The sequence below is a fragment of the Zootoca vivipara genome, chromosome 2 (assembly GCF_963506605.1).
Source record: "Zootoca vivipara chromosome 2, rZooViv1.1, whole genome shotgun sequence".
Classification (NCBI taxonomy): Eukaryota; Metazoa; Chordata; class Lepidosauria; order Squamata; family Lacertidae; genus Zootoca; species Zootoca vivipara.
In genome coordinates this window covers 69,391,214-69,411,281 of record NC_083277.1, presented here as the reverse complement: position 1 = coordinate 69,411,281, position 20,068 = coordinate 69,391,214, and the positions used below count along the sequence as shown (strand labels likewise).

Below are 20,068 nucleotides of genomic sequence, written 5' to 3'. Positions count from 1 at the left end.
AGGATTATTTTAACCTGCATAGAGCCTAGAAGTGTAGGATTCACTAAAAATCTGATCAAGCTGAATAAACAATTGTCACTGGAGTAAGCAGTGTTCTACATTGTTGAAGGGAAGGAGAGCAACAGGTTTCCTGATATTTATTTAGCAAAAAATATGGAGCTGAAAAATGTAGCCTAGATAATAAACATCTGTTCAAGTGATGTAAATGAACAAAGAACAGCAGGATTTGTTGGTGTAAATTAGAATACTTACATTCCACTCAAAGTATAGTAAATTGTGACTTTCATTCTGGTGTTTCTGCTGATAATTACATACTTAAGAATCTATTTTCAAATATTGTTAACTTTCTGAAAATCTTTATCATAGAAACTTAAGGGTTTTTTTTAATAGAAAAGTTGCATCACTGATATTCTACTAGTTATTTGTTGGGTTTGCCTGTGTGCTAAGCTGAGACCTTCTGACATTGCTAAAGTTAGTGGCAAATCAGTGGAGAATGGTCCATTATGGAATTATTAAAGCAGACAAGCACATTATCACTACAACAAGACAATTTTACTGCAGTACCTTCCTCTCGCCACAGTATGTTTGCAACTGCAGCATCAGAGAAATGGGAGAGCCAGAAAATGATCAAGAAAAGGAAAAAAAAAAACATTGTCAAAATTTCATTGCAGCAATTAAAGGAATTTAACATTCTGGTTTTTTTAAAAATTGTTTTTCCTCTGATAGCTTTACAGTGTTAATTCAGACACATGATGTCACTTGAGTAAAGATATGACAAAATAAACTTCACCGAATTCAGTTTCTCTGTTGAAGCATCTCTTGCCCCTCCCCCACAGCAAACATCAAAGTTTTTATAGAGAGAATATTCTCATTAAATTTAATATTTTTGATTTTTGCCTAAGTAGAGATTACAAAACATGTCTCTTCATGAGCAGAAAGTTTTCCTCTTTCCACAATAATGGCCTTTTATCTTGCAGAATCACACAGGAGCTGTAACCACATGAAAGCTTGCTGTAAATGCAATGCATTTTCTAACAGATAATTACAGAAATCATAATGCTAAGCAGACTTTCTTTTCATTAATATTCATTAATGAGCATTTTGATGTTCAAAGTTTTATTTTTTAATTAATTTATTTTCACAGCCTTCTCTGGGCAAAAACAGCCTTGCTATGGAGATTACTATTATTCTTTTCACAAATATTTATTTACATTTCTTAGTTGTGGAACAAATGCCTGGGGCTGATCTTCCATTGTGCGTTGGTGACTGGAGGCACATTTGTTAGGGAGCTGTAGTCGGTCCCAGTTGCCTAGGGGTTGTTGTTTTGTGATTATATGCCCATTTGAAAATACATGTTTGTCAAATTCATGCACTAAATTTTTAAATACAATATCTTGTTGGCGCATCTTAGAAATGTAATGTGTAAAGCTGGCTTTACACAGTGCTATGCAATGGTTGCCATGATGCTACAAAGGATTGCGAGACCAATCTTATGTTGCATTTTGGAAAAAAATATTGACAGGTAGCTTCAAATATTTTTCTTTTGCAGCAGTGCATTGTTAGCTTTGGGCATCAAGAAAATGAGAGATACAAATTGACTGCAATTTTAATTAGCACGGCAAGAAATGTAATTCTATGACTGTCAATGAAAAATATTGTATCTCATTCTTCCCTGCCAAGCTAGCTGAACCTTGTATCATGTTGCACATATTTCTTCAGATCAGGAGACATCCTGCAAGTATTTTATAAGCAAGACTTCCATGAAGTTTCATTAGTGGTATGGGTCTGATTTGTGAGCACTTTAAACTCCAAAATAGGAGCAAAAGAGTGCCCCTAAACTCTAGGCCATAACATACCCCAGCAGATGCCATCCAGAGCATGGAGGCCTTGGATACTATGACCCCACAGGTATGGATTTGGTTGCCCCAGCACCAATGATCTCCTGGAGGACATCATGGGGATAGAAAGATAATCACAGCAAGCTTGAAGGTTTCTAATCCCTGGTATCGGCAAATTGCTATGCCCCCCAGCGCCGCTACGTAATGACGCATGTGTCGCTACGTAGAGAGGGATCGCAACCCCCCGCGAATTAAAAAGGGAGCCTAGCGGAGCATCCAGGCTCCAGGTAGATAGCCCACTGGTGCAGCGTGCCCGCCGCACCAGTGGGCTATCTGCCTGGAGCCTGGGCGCTCCGTTTAGGCTCCATTTTGAAGTCGTGGGGGCGCACAATCCTCCTCTACCTAGCACACATATGCAGCATCCCACTGCAGATGCATGCTACGTAGAGGGGGATCGCGCCCCCTGCGACTTCTAAATGGAGCGTCCAGGTTCAGGTGCCGATCACGGGGTGGGGGCACAGCCCTGAGTGCCACCCCCCCTCCAGCAGGCACCCGCGCGGTGCCCAATCGTTCAGCCGGCGTGCCTGCAGCTCCCCCCCCCAAGGCTGCCGTGCAGAGGCGATACCTCTAGGGCGGTACTCCAGGGCGGTACCTGGGGCGGACTGCCCCCCCGCTTGCTCTGCCCCTGCCTGGTATGTTCTAGATTATGTCATCAGGAGCATAACAGGGCCTAGAGATTTATCTACAGCCTAGAATGCTCCTGACCTGGATGGAACCATCTGCATTATCCCCAGCCTTGAATGATTTACTAGAAGAGGGAATATGGCAGCAAGTGTTCCAGACAAGCTAAAAGAGGCAGAGTCCGCAGGAAAACCTCTAAGTGCCAGTGTAGTCTTGCTGCTGTTCCACTGCGGGATGTTTGCTGAACTAATTGGGGGTGGAGGTTAGGCTTAATTCCAAACCATAGAGAAAGTCTACCCATCACTAAATTTCTCATGTTCCATGTAGAATTTCATGAGTGAAGATCAAATACATCTTTGCTTCAGACTCATTATATATTAGAGCAGACTACTAAGGAACAATGGGGAAGTTCTTAACCAGAGTTTGTTAGCTTTAAATAACAACAGTGAATGGAACCACAAAGTCCCTTAGAATTGCGTAATTAATTAAACTATTGCTGGTGATAAATGGGAAGCAGACAGCTCCTTTGAAATTAGGCTTGATCATGTGAATCTTTACTCAGGCAAAACCCAGTTTGGCACCATTCAACCAATTCCGCAGTTTTAAAACTCAAACCATAACCTTAGATATAGCAAAGAGCTTAGAAAGTGTGTGTAAAAGTTAAACCTACGAGTCTTTCTAGCTGAATCTTCAATGAAGAGAGAAGAAATATCCTCATCTACTCCCACTTCATTTTTAGCAATGCAAGTATAGGCACCTGTGTCTTCATATCGAACACTACTGATGTGAAGTTCGCTTCCATTTGCTGCAACAAAAAAGATCCACAAAAGCTATAAATTGTAACAAGCTCTGGAAAGTGAGGTTTTTAGGCTGCAGTCTTAAACACAGTTACTTGTGAGAGTTCCAGTGAAATCAAATAGGCTAAGAGGGTTTTATCCAACAGAGTAATTCTGTTAGCACAAGGACTTCCTCACTTTTCCCTTTCCTTGCACACCTGCCCATCTGTTCTGGAGAACTGGAAAGAGAGAGAGAAGAGGAAAGGAAATTCTATGATGGAGGAGGAAGTCTTTGTGTTAACAGTAAACAGGGCAACTGTGTTGAATACAACGCAGGGTTTCAGCCTTACAATTATGTTTTTGAACTCGTTCCAGAATTGAGATTGCTTACAGTTTAAGAAGTCCCGAAATACTGAGGATGAATGATTTGTTACCATGACATTGGAAAGTCACAAAAATTTACCTATCTTTATAAAAATAAGAGAATGACAGTAGACAACACGTTATCAGATGGATACATCTTTGAACTTCTGATAATATTTTCATTTCTTGTATTTATTCACATATTTCGAGGGCATCTTTTAAAGCAAAGCCTTTGCAAAGCAGCAAAACCGGCCATAAAATACAATGGCACATTTCAGTAACGCCAACCACTTAAAACAACAGTCTAAAACAGTTCACCGGCCAGTAACTTACCATTAAAAATGAAGTAAAACCACATAAAATCATTTCCATTCAGCAGCATTGTAAAATTCTTTGAAAAACATGTGGCCTTCCAGAGTCCGATTAAAAGCCTGTACATGAATTTTGGGATATTAATTTTGATTATAGCTTTTTTTTTACAGGCAGTTTGACACTATGAATATAAGATACTAAAAGTGGCAATTATACAGGAATTGAGAAATCATTTTGAAATGTACTTTATGCCTCAGTTTTACTTTACATTACTGTAAACTGATGAAAAGAATTGAGAGCTGCTTTAGGGCACAGTCCCTCAGCCAGCATTTGGCTCATGGAGGGGCTTTCTGAGCTGTGTACATACATAAAGGCAAGAGGCCCACTAGTAGGATGGTACTTGTGCTGCCACAGCACACACACACACCCAACATGCCTGCAGAGGACTCCCCAGAAGTAGCTGTTCTGCTAGAGGTGAAAGTTGAAACAGGGTGTTCCAGGAGCACATCCTGGGGTTGTTGCGGCAGTCAAGGAGCCACAGGATTCTCGAGCCCCTCATTTCCCCAACACACCCTTGATGGAACAAAAACCTGTCCCACCTTGCTAGCCAACAGGGCTTTGCATGTGGTGGTTTCTGTTCCATGGAGTCTCCACCCCCACACCCCCACACACCATGTGCAACAGGCCTGCTCTGTTAATTCCAGTAACACACAAAATAATGTTCTGTCAATTCCAATAATACGTATATGAAAAGAGAGGAGGAAGTCAGTGCCGTGCTTTGTTTGTCAGCACAGGCATTTCAGCTTGTCAGACAGAACGATTCCCCCCTCCTTACCCCTCACACAGAAGGTATGTGGGATGCATGGGGTGGGGAAAGGGGAGAAGGTCCCATAGTGCCGGCAAAATCCCTTGCATAGGGCATCCACTATTGAGGCTCATTTGGTGACCACGGAGCCAATTATTTTTCATCCCATTTGGTGAATCCTGGAGCCAATTATTTTTCATCCCAACTGATACAGCAGCACTTGATCCAGGTTTTAACTAAGAAGCAGTAGAAAGTATTAACTGACGTTGAATTTGCAAAGAGAAAAAGTAAAAATTCAGTTCCATTTGACTTCAGATAGAGCAAACTTTTCTTACCCTTACCTAATAGCATCAGTTGCTTGGACAATTTGGGCATGATACCAATGCCATTCTTTAGCCAGGAGATTTTGGGATTTGGGATCCCCTCAGCATGACACTTGAGGCTGGCAGATACCCCAGGTTCTTGTGCCTGGGTTTCAGGATACACACGAATCACTGGTGGCACTGTGGAAAGAAAAACAAAACAAAACAATGGGTGGCTTTAAACTAAGCTCTTACTCATCACCAACATGCAACACAGTATTGTTGTGGCAGCTAGGGATATATAGGATCCAAACATTATGGATCCAAACCATACATTACGTGCAATTTCATGTTTCTTTCTCCAGTGTGTGTGTGTGTGTGTGTGTGTGTGTGTGTGTGTGTGTTAAGGGGCTGTAAACTTTTCCTTTCCTATCATTTATCTGCTCAAGACTGCACTCCAAGTGCCTTTCTGCAATGCTGGGAAAATATGTGGTAAGCCTGTATCGTTGCCCTACAGGAAGAAAAGCACCTTTGGGGTGTACGATTTTGAGTGAACAGCTGGCAGGATGAAAAAGAGTTGACAACCCTCCATTGGCACTCTTCTGCTTTTGACTGTGTACTCGGAAGTTCTCTCTCTCTCTCTCTCTCTCTCTCTCTCTCTCTCTCTCTCTCACACACACACACACACACACACATTCCACTGCTGCTGAAAGAGTTGCACTCACTACCAACAAGCTACTGCGCTTGGTTTGAGATGCTGGTACTGGTGTGTAAACCAGGCATCCCCAAACTGCGGCCCTCCAGATGTCTTGGCCTACAGCTCCCATGATCCCTAGCTAACAGGACCAGTGGTCAGGGATGATGGGAATTGTAGTCCAGAACATCTGGAGGGCCGAAGTTTGGGGATGCCTGGTGTAAACTCTAGACAGGTTGGGACTGCGTCATACCCAACCAATCACTGCATCCTGTGGGAGAAAGTATCCTGGAGATGTCATCCTACCAACAGGTCCATTCTGAATGCTGTGAAGGCCTTTCGTGTGGCAGCACCTATCCTTTAGAACTCCCTCCCATTACATATCAGATCTCTATTCTCATTGCCTCTTGCTGTGTCTTCTAAATGGAGATCTTCATCCCAATTCATATCTGTATTGGATTTGATGTACATACTGTTGTGGTTTAAATTGTTTATATGTATTTCAAGAAATGTTTTTATATGTATATGCATTTGTTTTAAGTGTGTGTGTTTGTATAAATCACTTTGAGGTGTGTCATGGGAAGCAGTTCACTAAATGAAATAATAAATAAATAAATAACACACAATTTATTAAAAGAAACACTGGTCTGTACTAAATTCTAATGTGAGAGATTAATTCTTGGGGGGTGGGTTGTGCTGCAAATTTGACTCTAATCTAATTGTTTATTTACTCCGAGGGCTTTTAAAAATAACCAACTCACGCGTTAGAAACTGCTTAATTTTGCCATCAACAGCTCAATCTTACATAGGACAGTGTCAACAACTCAGCATTTTAGTAGCCCAGCCTGTAAAACTATGTTTGGTTTAGTGCCAAGATGAAATGGGCAAAATTAGAATTTCAGATTGACACCATCTCAGATGGGATGTACTGTGCTGGTGGTATTTGAAGAGGTGAATTCTCCGCTTGTAGTGTGTACTAATGCTGAACTTAAATATATCCTCTGTCTTTCCCCACTGTTCCCACCCACCCCCCAGGCTGCAAAATTGCTGGGGGAGGGGGGAAATTTTATTATTTTTATATATTTATTTATACCTTATCTTTTCCCCTGACAGGACTCAAGGCAAGATATTTCAGAGGTTTGGGCAGGCAAAATATGGGAAGCTCTCATGGAAACTTAGGATCAGAGGTGAATGCAATCCCAGCACTGATGTGAACCTTTTAAAAAATGCACAAGTTTCTTGAGAGAGCAAGGAGCAATGCCCTCTTTCTTCATGATAAAGGCAGGTGATGAAGTGGAATTGGCATGAAGACATGTTAGAATGAGGACAGTATTCTGTGTCCTCTCCCTGGTGTCTTCTGAGTAAAAATAAATAAAACTGTAAACGCCAGCAACAGGGAGCAATTTGGCACTGAATCTTCTCTGTCATAAAATACAAATTAACACCATTAACATCACTGAGAGTTATATCTATCCTGAAGGAGCATGTTGAAGAAGACGTTGCTTTCCTGTGAAGGGCATTTCTGAGATGATCACAGTTTGAACATTTCTGCCACCGGAATAGATGCAATAAAAAGTGTTCTTTGAATTCACTTGTCTCTAAAGGATAGAATAAGGCCCCATTTGAGGAAAATACACATTTATCAAATAGCTTGTTTGATATGCAACTGTATATAGCAGCATTTTGTATTGAAAAAGTAAACTTCACTGTTGTTGAAAACTACCTGGTTTTTTCTTTTTCTCAGCACCATGATGTGTTTCAATGAATTGAGGGTAATTTCCTTACGCTGCCTCCCTTCCCCTCAGTCAAGCTAGTTTAGTCACATTGTTATGATGTCACTCATATTTGTGTTTGCCATATGTTTTGTATAGGGAAGGTTTTCCCCCTATAGCATTGTAAAATGGAAGGGTGGGTTCTTATGTAACAGTATGTGTGGATTTTTGAAAATTGCATTTTTGATTTTGTATGCTACAAAAAAAACCAGTGGTGGTGTTACTGAGAATGCTCTCTGATCTATGGGTCTCAACCAGCCTCATGTATCCAATTTAAAATGGTATTCTGAAATAGTTTTGGTTGGTGTTTGAACAAGAACTGAAGAAAGAAGGGGTTGAATCTACATCTACTCAGTACTGAGTGTGACCCAAATAAGCAAAATCAGTAACAGAGTGTTGTGAAAGCGTATCGTGGCAGCTCTAGTGGAAAAATAATACACAGACACTAAAATTAGACTGCATATTAGAACCAAATATTGTTTTACAATCAGCATGCATCAAATCTTTGTGAAATTCATCTTTTAACGTGAAGTTGTCATTTGCGAGTGGAGGAATCCATGAAAAACTCCTATTGTTCATTCCCCCCATTATTTCATCTTGGCACTAATCTGTACACATAGTGAGAGCCCTCCAGTCTTCCCAGGTTGCATTTTAAACTGGCATTTTTGCAAGAACTTGACTACATATTTTAAAAGTGTTTCACAGAGGGGCCATATTCACCAAACTGAGCTAGCTCAGTTCAGAATATTGCCACAATGAAAGTCCTTTTAAGAGGATGATGTCGGCCGGCAAACTTTTGATGCAAGCACAATGTGTAGTTTGTTGTTGTGTTGTGTTGTTGATTTTTTTTTGCGTTTGGTAACTCAGTTTGGAACACCAAAACCCAGAATAAAAACTTGCTAGGAACCCTTCTAATTAATATGTCCCCAATGCTATTTTCAGAAAGGAAGAACATCTAGCAATTATATTCATCCACAATATCCCTTGAGCTGTTTCCTTCTGGTGATTATCAGCAGAAAGATTCCAGTATCTTGCACCTACCTAGGTAAAGGGACCCCTGACCAATAGGTCCAGTCGCAGATGACTCTGGGGTTGCGGCGCTCATCTTGCTTTACTGGCTGAGGGAGCCGGCGTTCAGCTTCCAGGTCATGTGGCCAGTGTGACTAAGCCCCTTCTGGCGAACCAGAGCAGCACATGGAAACGCCGTTTACCTTCCCGCCGGAGCGGTACCTATTTATCTACTTGCACTTTGAGGTGCTTTCAAACTGCTAAGTTGGCTGGAGCAGGGACCAAGCAACGGGAGCTCACCCTGTCGCGGGGATTCGAACCGTCGACCTTCTGATCAGTAAGCCACCCACGTCCCTACCTACCAACTACCTACCTACTGATCCCTAAAATAGTTCTCAGGTCACCAGTTCTGGGGATTACTGTAAATGGTATCAGAAAGGGAAGCATGGTTTCAAGTCTTTTTGTTTACAAAGATGTAAAAAAAGACAGCTCAGGTGTAACTTGAACTGAAGTGACTGGAGGCAATTGTGGACAGAGAAAATAGGAACTGAGCTTAGTTTCCATTTAAAATTAGGCATTTGGTTTTATCTTATTTTATCCATAAAACCATCAAGGCACATTGTGCTGTTGGGATATTTTTTGCCATTCATTACAATAAGCTTCACATACCATAAGAGTCTCTAACCAGGCTGACAGTATGCTTTCTGACTTTGCCAAGCCTACTAATCATGAACTGTCTGGAAGAATGCATGCCAGATTTGTTAGAGTCCCTCTCTGAAGGAAAGAGATTTGTGTACTGAGGCTGCTACAAAAGCCAACTTTCTCTTAGTAAATTAACAAGAATGAAAAGTCCAACATATTAATAGCACTATGCTCCTGAGCGATTCTCATTACAGCCATGGGCAAACTAATTTTAGCACGCATTACATCATATCTTTAAATAGGCATGAGAGCAGCATCCTCATTTAATATAACCTGTTTTCAAAGGATATCTGTAAAAGGAAATAGGCAAACTCACTGAGGGGTTTGTTAACATGGGCAGATTGATGATATTTAAACAAATCTGGTAATTATATTTCTTTGTCCCTTGAATCTAGGGTAGAACAATACAAAATTATGTGCAGATGGTAACATACTGAAGTCACATTGCATCTGAGAAAAAAAAGCAGGTTGGCTCATTAGGAAATAATAATAATCAAATTCATAGAAGGTGATTATTCAAAGGAAGTTTTGTCTGTATGAAAAGTGAGTAGATGAATGCTGGGCTGTTTTTCTTAAACACTTTTGGTATGAATGCCCATCAGTTGTGCTAACCTGACTTTCTTGACTGACTTTCTTTAGAGCCTGATTCATCACCAGCCATGTAAGCAAAGAATGTGGCTTGATCCTTGCAAGTACTTGATAGCATAATGGCAAAAGTATTTCTTTCATTAGTGAATAATGCTAATTAAAGCTAATCAACACAAGCAGAACAAAGATGAAGCTCTATAACTTTACCTAAACAAGCAGTGCTTGAAATGAGCAAAGCAAAAGACCTATTTTTCAAAAGTGAGAGTTTAAAACACCCACCACTTTGATCCTGCTTCAGGTGTTGTTTTTGGAACAAAACTGTTGTTCTCCTATGCTGAGAATTGGGCAAGATAAATATGCCCCTGTTGGACTTCTCAACAGAATCTTAGCTACTATATGCCTTAGATGGGATTGCGAGGCATCATTCTGAAATGGTTCCAGTTGCTTTTTGGAGTAGGGTAAGGCCCTACTCCATAAGCTTCCATTTCTGGTGGAAATGGTATATGACACTTCAAATGCCTATCTGCAACCTTACAAGTTGTGATGATTTGCTATGCGGCAGGCGAAACCCAAATGGCAACAGGCAATCAGCCAAGTGGGGGAAACTCCTGCTGTGCCCCTGTCCCACGACAGACGACACATGGCAGCATAGCCAGGTCAAGCGCAAAAATGCCCTAAAAGTAGGGAGAGGTGGGTGGGTGTTCCGAATGAACAAGGCAAAAGAGAAGCTCTGTGTCACGTGCATGCAAATATATAGGTCCCTTGATCCGTTTGGACTGCGCCCTATTGGCCAGATTGAATCCAACATCGAGGAACCTACCAATTGGATGTTGTGGCTGACCAATCTTATTCACCCACAACACAGGAGGTCAGTCTCCAAGTTTCACCGCAACACATGCCCTCTTTGAGGGAGGACACGATATTTCAAACAGTGAAAATCTGGATGGAAAAGTTGTTGAGCTAGACATTGGGAAACTTTAAAATGTAGCTGCAAGGCTCATGCTCGTGGGTGCTTGGCCACGGGGTCATATGTCACCCATTCTACTACAACTGCACTAGTTGCCAATGTGTTTCCAAATACAAGCCATAGTGTTGGTGATTGCCTTTAAAACTTTAAAGGGCTTGGCTCTAAAATACTCAAGGGACCACTTCCTCCTGCAACAGCCTGCCTAATCTCTACGTTCTGGTTTTTGTGTTCTCCTTCCTGCAACCAGCATTATGTAAGACCTTATCCTGGGATGTTTATTTGGCCTCCTCCCTCACTGCTTTCCATCGATTGGTGAAAACATTTCTGTTCCAGCAAGTTCCTGCCTGGCAGGTGGTGTATTATACAGTGCACTCTGTTTGCGGGTTTTGTATGCTGTGCCTGTTTTAATTTTTTATATTGGCTTGTTTTATATTGTTTTTATTGTGGGAATCAATAGCATCTGGACAGCATACTGTATTTTAACCGTCAGCTGCTCTTAGCAGTGCAAAAGCATTCGAAGGGTGAGACACACATTTCTAAATAAATAATCCATATTTCCTTTATCAACATCCATGCTCCAGTCTAGAGTCAGAACCCTCCCTCCCTCCCTCCCTCCCTCCCTCCCTCCCTCCCTCTCTCACACACAAGCACAGAGCTTCTTTTATGCTGAAGGGATTATTCATTCACTTCACTAGAGCAGAAAATGTCCCTCTTGGTCACCTTACTTTTTCTTCAGTTGAAATGAATGAAGATGTCTCTTCATGCAATAACTTCTTCACTTCTCATCATCATCATCATCATCATCATCATCATCATCATCATCATCATCATCATCAATGTGCTCATAGAAGTGGCTAGGCTGTGAACAGGGGCTAAGGCTGCAATTCAGGTAAATTCATTTACCTGAGAGCAAGCCCTATGGAACTCAATGAGACTTCCTTCTGAGTAGGCATGTCAAATTTAAACAACAATAATAATTTCCTCTCCATCTTCCCAAACAGTGATTTACCCAAAATAAAAAAATTCCTTCAGTAGCACTACTGGAGGAATTTTTTTTATTTTGCTTCGACTCAGACCAACACGGCTACCTACCTGTAACTAGTGATTTACCCAGTGAACCTTAAAAGCTTTGCAAAGCAGTCATTGTTGTTAAAGGTAAAGGGACCCCTGACCATTAGGTCCAGTCGTGACCGACTCTGGGGTTGCAGCGCTCATCTTCCATTATTGGCCGAGGGAGCGGGTGTACAGCTTCCAGGTCATGTGGCCAGCATGACTAAGCCGCTTCTGGCGAACCAGAGCAGTGCACGGAAATGCCGTTTACCTTCCCACAGGAGTGGTAACTATTTATCTATGTGCACTTTGACGTGCTTTCAAACTGGTAGGGTGGCAGGAGCAGGGACCGAGTAACGGGAGCTCACCCCGTCACAGGGATTTGAACCACCAACATTCTGATCAGCAGGCCCTAGGCTCTGTGGTTAACCCAGAGCGCCACCCACGTCCCGTCATTGTTGTTAGATCTCTATTATTTATTAATTTAGCATCCTTTTTTAAAAGAAAGAAAGAAAGAACAAAACACTTTCCTAAGGCAACTCACAGCATTAAAATAGCGTAACAGCAACACACCAATTAAATATGTTTGTGGCTGCAACAGCATAACTATATACAAAAGCACCATAAAACACATTTGTAAAAAGCCTTATGGGTTGTTTTGAAATTAAGTTCTCAATGGGAATCTAAAGACAGGGAAAGAGGAGGCTTGATGAGTCTCCCTGGGTAGAGAGTTCTATAGCTGTGTGGATACTATTGAAGGTTGTCTTCTTGGCATCTGCCTGTTCAGTTCTAGGTAGTGATGGGCCAGAGAATAGGGCTGCAGAAGGCTTGGATAGGTTTCTATAGGTGCATGCTTTCAAGGTGATTGTTCCAGTGGTAAAATAACAAAGACTTCAGTGCCATATGATCAAGACTTGTCAACTGGAATTAATAAAGGCTGAGGTATCGCCTTATTTCTCTGAGGATCCAAAAGAAGTATGGAACACAGCTTTCCCATATGTTTCAGCAGCAGCCCTTGAATGCACACATTTATCCTGTGAAAGGATTGTCACTAGCCACCTACAGTACTGAATCAAAGTTCTCCATTAAAATTGCCTCAAAGTGAAATTACTATGTCACCATTTCAGAAGGATTAGTGGGCACTGCACATTAGTCTTTCACTTTCCAAAGGAGCATTGGACTTCCAATACACTCCTGATTTCACCCAACCTCTTTTAAATATTTTGTTTTTATTCCCTTAAATGGAGGATTCAGAGACGACATGAGGGTGCTGGCAACTGCCTGTTGTACACTGGTAGCAAGGAATGAATGTACCAATCTATCTGTGACTGAACCCAAGAATAAATGGTGAGACACACATAAGTGAGGAGTTGAACTAGGGCCATATTTTATTTAAACTACATCTACAGAGTGGGAACCTAACTTAAGCTCAACCTTGGGTGAGTCAAGCCCTGCCCATTTCACGGCACATGACAAGGCATAGCTCCAAACCCAGGGCCCCATCCCACCCAAGGCCCCATAACTCTGGAAAGATGTGGCAGGTGGGTCTCCGGAACAGGCTAAGGGCTCGTCCACACTTCAGTTTGCCCCATGCCTAGAAAGCATGGGCCAGAGTGGTTTTCTGCTTGCCCTGTGCTATCTAGACATGGATCCAAGTGGTTTTGCCTTTTCCCTACTGCTTTCCCCCAGAAAACCCACTCTGCGGAAAACTCGATTGCCATTTGCTGTTTCAGCACTAAAGCATGGGCTTTCCAGGGGAAAGAAGTGTGGATAAACCCTATGACCTTCACAATCCATAGCAGTGCCTAAGGGTGCTCACCTGTTGCCTTATCTAACCTTAACCTTTCCCACACCTCCTTGCCAGCAATGTGACTGACTTAGCCATGAAACCAAACCAATCTATTTAACAGCACTGACCTCTAAACATGAACACCACCTGAATCCAGTACAGAGTAGGTGAAAAAAACCCTGTTTGACCAAATGTGCAAGCACAGAATGAATCTAAACCGTGAAAGATCCCTGAAACGAGATGTATAGAATTAAAGTGAAGAATATAAATTATAGTGAAGCTAACCTAATTGATGTATATAAATACTCAAAAAAACATAAATTACTCAAAGAAACCTCAAAGGTTTCTATAATTTATATTCTTTACTTTAATTCTATACATCTCGTCTCAGGGATCTTTCACGGTTTAGATTCGTTCTGTGCTCATTATATTCCCGTGATTGTCTTTTTTTGCTATTTCAAATGTGCAAGCAGGCAAAAAAATAATAAAAATTCTACTCAGATGAAGCTCTCAGCTGAAAGAACACAGTGATGTTGCATCAATGATTTACATGGACAGACTGCTCATATGCCGTTTGATTGTGATCTAAAACTGGAGGAATTTTTCTACCTTTCTGTTTTTCTTCTAAATGCCAGATTGCCACACATTACCTTGTTCCAAATGGCTGTCTATTACTAGGGAGCTCTCTTGGATGATCTCTGAAATTGGATTGAGGAGCCAACCACCTTTGGTAGCCATTTTCATGGAAGACGTTACGATGATTTATGTCAACTTATTCTACAGAGCAGCAACCAAGGAAAATGATTCCTGGCACTCAGGGGTCTTTTGGTTTGCAAACTATCCATTTTCATAGCAGATTACTGTTTTATGAGGCTCTTTATCCCCAAAAAAGCTTTCTGTTAGAAATGATAAATGGCTTTTCTTTCGCTAAACTTGATGTATAAAATACAAAACTCTAATGTGATATGAGCACATATAAGGGGAGAAAGCATATTACCAGCATACCTGTGTTTCTTTATGACCCCTATTAAATATTCACAGGCACAGAGTGCACTGAACCAGATTCATTCCATCTTCTTGAAAGAAATGTTGTGAAAGACAGCGGAACTTAGAGAAACATCGGTAGTTTTACTTTTCAGAAAATGGTGCCGTTTCAACCTACCCTATTCAAAATGTCCCATATTTTACTTCACGCTCCTCTTTCAAACCCTTTCAACAGACTGGGAAGCTCTGTGTCATGTGCTTTCCCACACAACTTTGGTAATGTCAGAATTCCCTGCTGACATAGAAGGTCCCCACACAATGCAGCTTTTTCCCACATGAGGACTTATCAGTGGGGGCTGGTGCCTATTGGTTGAATGGAAGGCTGGGAGACCAACAGTAGGTGGAGCCAGAACTAAAGAGAGGCAGATCCAAAACTAATACTAGTTTTGTTCCCAAGCTTTCAGCTGAGTTCTTTAAGGGGCAACATTGAGACTAAGGAGTATGAAGCTGACAGACAGTGTCACCCTTTGGACTGATTGTAAGAAAGAAGGCAGACAGGTGGGGACTGGCTGAGGGCAGATAGAGGTCGGTGGGGCCCATTTGCCCTAATGGACCAGCCTCCACAGGAACTGATCCAGTTCCTGGTAGATATAAGACTAACAAGGGAAGGAGTCACTTCTCTGATTCCTCCCACATGACTTGGGTTTTCTGACTGCTGGAGCAGTCTTGGAAAGACACCTTCTGCATCATCTCCCATGTTGCCCAGATAATGCTAGGTCCACAGACATATGAAACTTCTGTGCCATATGCATATTCCTTAGGATAGTTTCTGCGCTATCCTAGTATTACCATACCTGCCAAGTTGCTGTCAGAGAAATAAGGGACCGAGCCGGAAATAGCAGACCGGAAGTAGCGCTGCCGCTATTTTGGAACTGGGCGGAGCATGCTCAGAAGTCGCACTGCAGCCATTTTGGAACTGGGCAGAGCAGCATCAAAAGTCGCTTCTGAGCATGCTGCGCCCAGTTCCAAAATGGCCACCATGCCAGAATAAACCGGGAAAAAACAAAAAAAATCCATTTTTTTCAGCTAGGAACAGCTGGAAAAACGGGGATTTCCAGGGGAAAATGGGAGACTTGGCAGCTATGGCATTACACAGCTGCTGGATAATCTTCCTTTGTATGGTAGACGAGTAGCTAATGGGCAAGGATAGCTGTCTGATGCTTTCTCAATGAAAATAATTCTTAAGAAACAGGTAGTGATGTCTCTAGAGAGATTTGAATGGGAGAATGATTGGAACTAAGAAGGTGAGTGACATCGCCTTCTTCTTCAGTTGATATAGGAAGCTGATGTAAGGAGAGAGTGCACAAAAGAACAAAATATGTTTTACAGAGTGAGAGAGAAAGGGAGGGAGGTTGAGCCTCTCCCACCTGCAAAGTGTCAGTCCCCAAACTGGAAGATACATAATGAAAAAGAACACACTTCTCTTCAACAACAGAAGGCATGCAAACTGGGCATCTTGTTCATGGACTTGGTCACAGGCCTGATAAATGGGTACAATATTCAGTGCAAAGTGAAAGCGCACAAGCTAACTATTGGTGTTCATCAACATAATACTTAAGTATTTGTGGGTCACATTTTGTGGAAGGGAAAAGAGAGGTTTGCACCAGCATTTACTAAGATCTACAGACTTCCCCACGGGGTGCCTTTGCTTTGGGATAAGGAGAAGGAATCGGCCTAAATATTTACTTACTGTTAGCATATTTGTGAGAACATTGGGAGCATGTATGGCAGAGCTTCTGCTTTGTATGCAAAATGTCCTAGCTTCTGTTCCTGGCGTCTTAAGGTAGGGCTGGATATGTCCCCTACCTGAAACCCTGGAAAGTTGCTGTGGGCAGTACTGAGCTAGATGAACCAATGGCCCAACTCATTATAATAAGGCAGCTTCTTACAATCTAAATTTCTGGTCCAGGTTCTTTTGTGAAATACGTATTATGGTATGACTCATATGGCAGCACCGAACTAGAGCATCATTTTCCTGAATTCTGATTCTCTACACATTTAAAATATATTATCATATGCTATTATATTATTTGTCATTTTCTGCTAAGTTCACTTAGTTTATAGATTAGTCTAATTGCATGTTCCTTGCCTTAATTAGCATTCTGCCTTTCAGTCCAGGGGAAAGGCTCAGACCTTGTCCCCGGACTGCAAAACCATGAAATGCAAGCAATCCCTGAAGAAGAACCAGTCTTGCAATGCCAGCACTGGCTTCTGTAGGTGAAACAACATTGTTTTGCCATCCCTTTTTGATCCACTGCCCCAACATCAGTTGCCGGAACATGTAATCACTGGAGTGAAAAAGAAGAGTTGTGCAAGGGGAATGGAGTACATTAGGAGCTGCAACAAGGCACTTTAGGGGGAAATCTCAAGAGGTAGCACAAGAGCCTTCCACGCTGCATCAGACAAATCTTTCTCACAGGCTCTGGCATCACTCTGCAGTGTTGCATAAGACTCCAACACCACTCTGTCAAAACTGATGTCCACACACTTGACATGTTTGCTAGCGCTTGGCTGTTTGGGCATATTACAAGGCAAACAAGGAAGAACATTTGTAATGAGAAGAATGCCCTTTGAGGAGAGGATGCCTCACAGGGTTTTATAGATATATATAAAAGCAAACATGAAACTCACTTCCCTGTACTTTCATCTACAAAGAACACATACCCCCCTCCCAACTTGTTGTATCTGAAAAGGCAGGTGGGGAGGAAGCCTTGGATTTGATCTACTGTCTACAATGTCCCACTCTGTGCATCATCTTTTGAAGTTTCAAAGCCTTCTGGGGCTTGGATTCTCAGGGATGGCAACAAATCTACATTGCTGCCTGACACCAGTAACATTCCAGAATATCTGAAAAGATACAGAGGCGCAAGCTGTTTGGCTTATGTATTTATTAACATTTTAACCCTGCCCTTTCTGCCACAGTTGCCTAAAGTGGAAAACAACAAAATAAAAAAAATACATTTAAAATACCCCCCCCCCCCAGTATTTATCAGAAATTATCATGAGCAGGCCAGTAGGCATCATGGAGCTGCAGCAACAGACACTCCTCCAAAGAGGTATTACTGCTGCTTACCAGTAAGGTAGAGGTAGGTGGGTGGGTGGGTGGGTGGGTGGCAAGGTTGGGTCCACAGGGGCACATGCAGGAGTGCTGGATTGGCTATATCTGTGTGCCTGCATAGCCCTGATCTTGCTGCCTCAGCTCTCCTGGTAAAAGCAACAGTGGCATTCCTGCCAGGAGGTATTGCTGCTGCCCTGCCCTGCTGGGCGAACCACTCCTCGTTATCACACAAAGAACATTTGGAGAAGGGAATTTTTTTCCTCCCTGAAGCATGCACAGCCCACCTAACTGCACATATATATGAATGCACACACAAAATGTAAGTATTCCCATAAGTCAAACCAATTTGTTGCATCCAGGCACAATGGATTAACCACACACTGTTCCTTAAGCAGAGCCCATCCTGCAAGTTCATCTCTCCTTTTCTTTGGCTGGCCTAAAAACAACAACCCTGCTTCAGACTTGTGTTTGGAGCCCTCTCTGGAAGCTGCATATAGCCCTATTAATAAAATTGCAGCTAAAAATTGCCAGTGACCAAGAAAAGAAAACTTTGCCTCAAGGAAACAGTTGTCGGCCCACGAGATTGATGATAACCAACAAAGGCCTGGGAAACATTCATAACTGCTATACTGATAAATTGCATTAACCGTAGATCAAGGGTAGGCAGACTTCAGGCCTGATGGATATACTTTGTTTTTGAGAACGCTATGAACCAAGCTGGGGGTAAAAGACGCAGGGCCTTATCTGGTACTGTCTATGCAAGAGTGAAATACTCATGCAATGGATTTCACTCTCCTTTCCTGCACACCCTCAAAATCTGCTTCAGGTGATTAGGGGACCCTCCAGAGCAGATTTCTGGGGTATATGTGGGGCTCTATGAAGTGGAGGAGATAAAAGTGAACGCCTGTTGCAGAATCAAAAGGAAAGGTGCCTTTTTGCTGTTGCCATTCGGAGTCAGAAACCCTTACGGCTGCAAATCAGCCAGAGATCTCCCAGTAGCTCCCAATCCACTTTTCACCCATCACTGCTATAGATTTTTTTAAAAATTAACAAACATTTTGTATATCTCTTCGGTTGATCTCTCTATCACTGCTTTCTTTCCCCTTGCTGTTTCTCAATGTGTAAATTAACAATATAACAGGTTCCCCCCCCCTTCTGTGGGTAGCAGTGAAAAGATGTGGTATGCTTTTGTTTTGTTGCTTTTGTGAGAACAATATTAACATTCAGCATTGCTCACAGGAACATTTCAGCGAATTGTCACATGTGCCATTTACTAACCATTCACCTGAAGAATGTGGGTCTGATACAGTTCTTCATAGCCATAGGCATGACACGTGTAATTGCCCATGTGAATAGTTGTTACCTTGGTGATGTAGAGAGAATCATCTTCTCCAAAATCCTGTAAGTAACAAAAGACAAGGGAGGGGAAAAGACCTATCATTTAGCAATTTTGTTTTAAATGCTGCAAGTGGCTATGCTAACACTGTGTGTTTTGACAGCTGCTCAGCTTTCAATGGGGCTTACATTTTCAACATACGCAGATTTGTAAAATGGAATGAATAAGAGATAACCTGCCAATACATAAATGGGAGAAAGTAAAACTAACTCATCTGAAAAGCTCCCTGGTTTCTTAAAAAAATGGGACTCTTATATAAATGATGATAATCCAGCCTGACAATTGAATGCTTGACAAATTACAAGGCAAACTGTTTTGGGGATGTGCTTTTAGTTTATGGATACGGTTAATGAAAGCACTGCCTGCTAAATGAAGCACTGAAACAGACTTTCAATTAATTGCAAGAGCATTGTGTGTCAATGATTTTTTTCTATTGTTCAATAAACCTAGTTATGAGTTAAGAAGAAGAAAGGGTATTTCCTTTTTTAAAATCCTTTTGATTTTTAATTGGCTAAAATGTGCTTTATTTTTTGCTTGGGGAAAAAAGGAGAAGAACTCTGCTCTGTACTTCTAGTTCTTACGGTGTAATTTAGAATTATAATTATGCTAGAAAAGCTGAAATATTTGCGAGGTTTCAAAATGTGGCTCTGTTGGCCTTGCGTTCTGCTTATCGGTTTACTGCAAATGATGCTTCCTAAGCCTATATATCGAGGAATAAACACAGGCTGCAGCTTTTCTTCTGCTTTCATTAGCATGCAGGATTTTGCTGAAGTGCTGATACTTTTACACAAAACCCAAAAGTACACATTTAAAAACCATACTTAATTAAGTTAAAGAATGATTTCCCCCTCCCTTAATTAGCTTAATGTATGACACATGCTAAATAAAATCCTTTACGTGCAGAGCCTTAATGCCTGATATAT

At 41.7% G+C, this 20,068-nt stretch overlaps 1 protein-coding gene across 1 annotated transcript in view; it reads right to left on the bottom strand.

Moving 5' to 3' along the window:
* Window positions 1-20,068, bottom strand: part of FSTL4 (follistatin like 4) — a 218,397-nt gene that overhangs the window by 15,481 nt on the left and 182,848 nt on the right. Inside the window, exons 6-9 of the mRNA XM_035099403.2 lie at window positions 19,028-19,148; window positions 5,117-5,278; window positions 3,190-3,324; window positions 565-591 (exon numbers count right to left, since the gene is read on the bottom strand). Of these exons, the coding sequence (XP_034955294.2) occupies window positions 565-591; window positions 3,190-3,324; window positions 5,117-5,278; window positions 19,028-19,148 (445 nt within the window). The remainder of the gene's footprint in view (window positions 1-564; window positions 592-3,189; window positions 3,325-5,116; window positions 5,279-19,027; window positions 19,149-20,068) is intronic.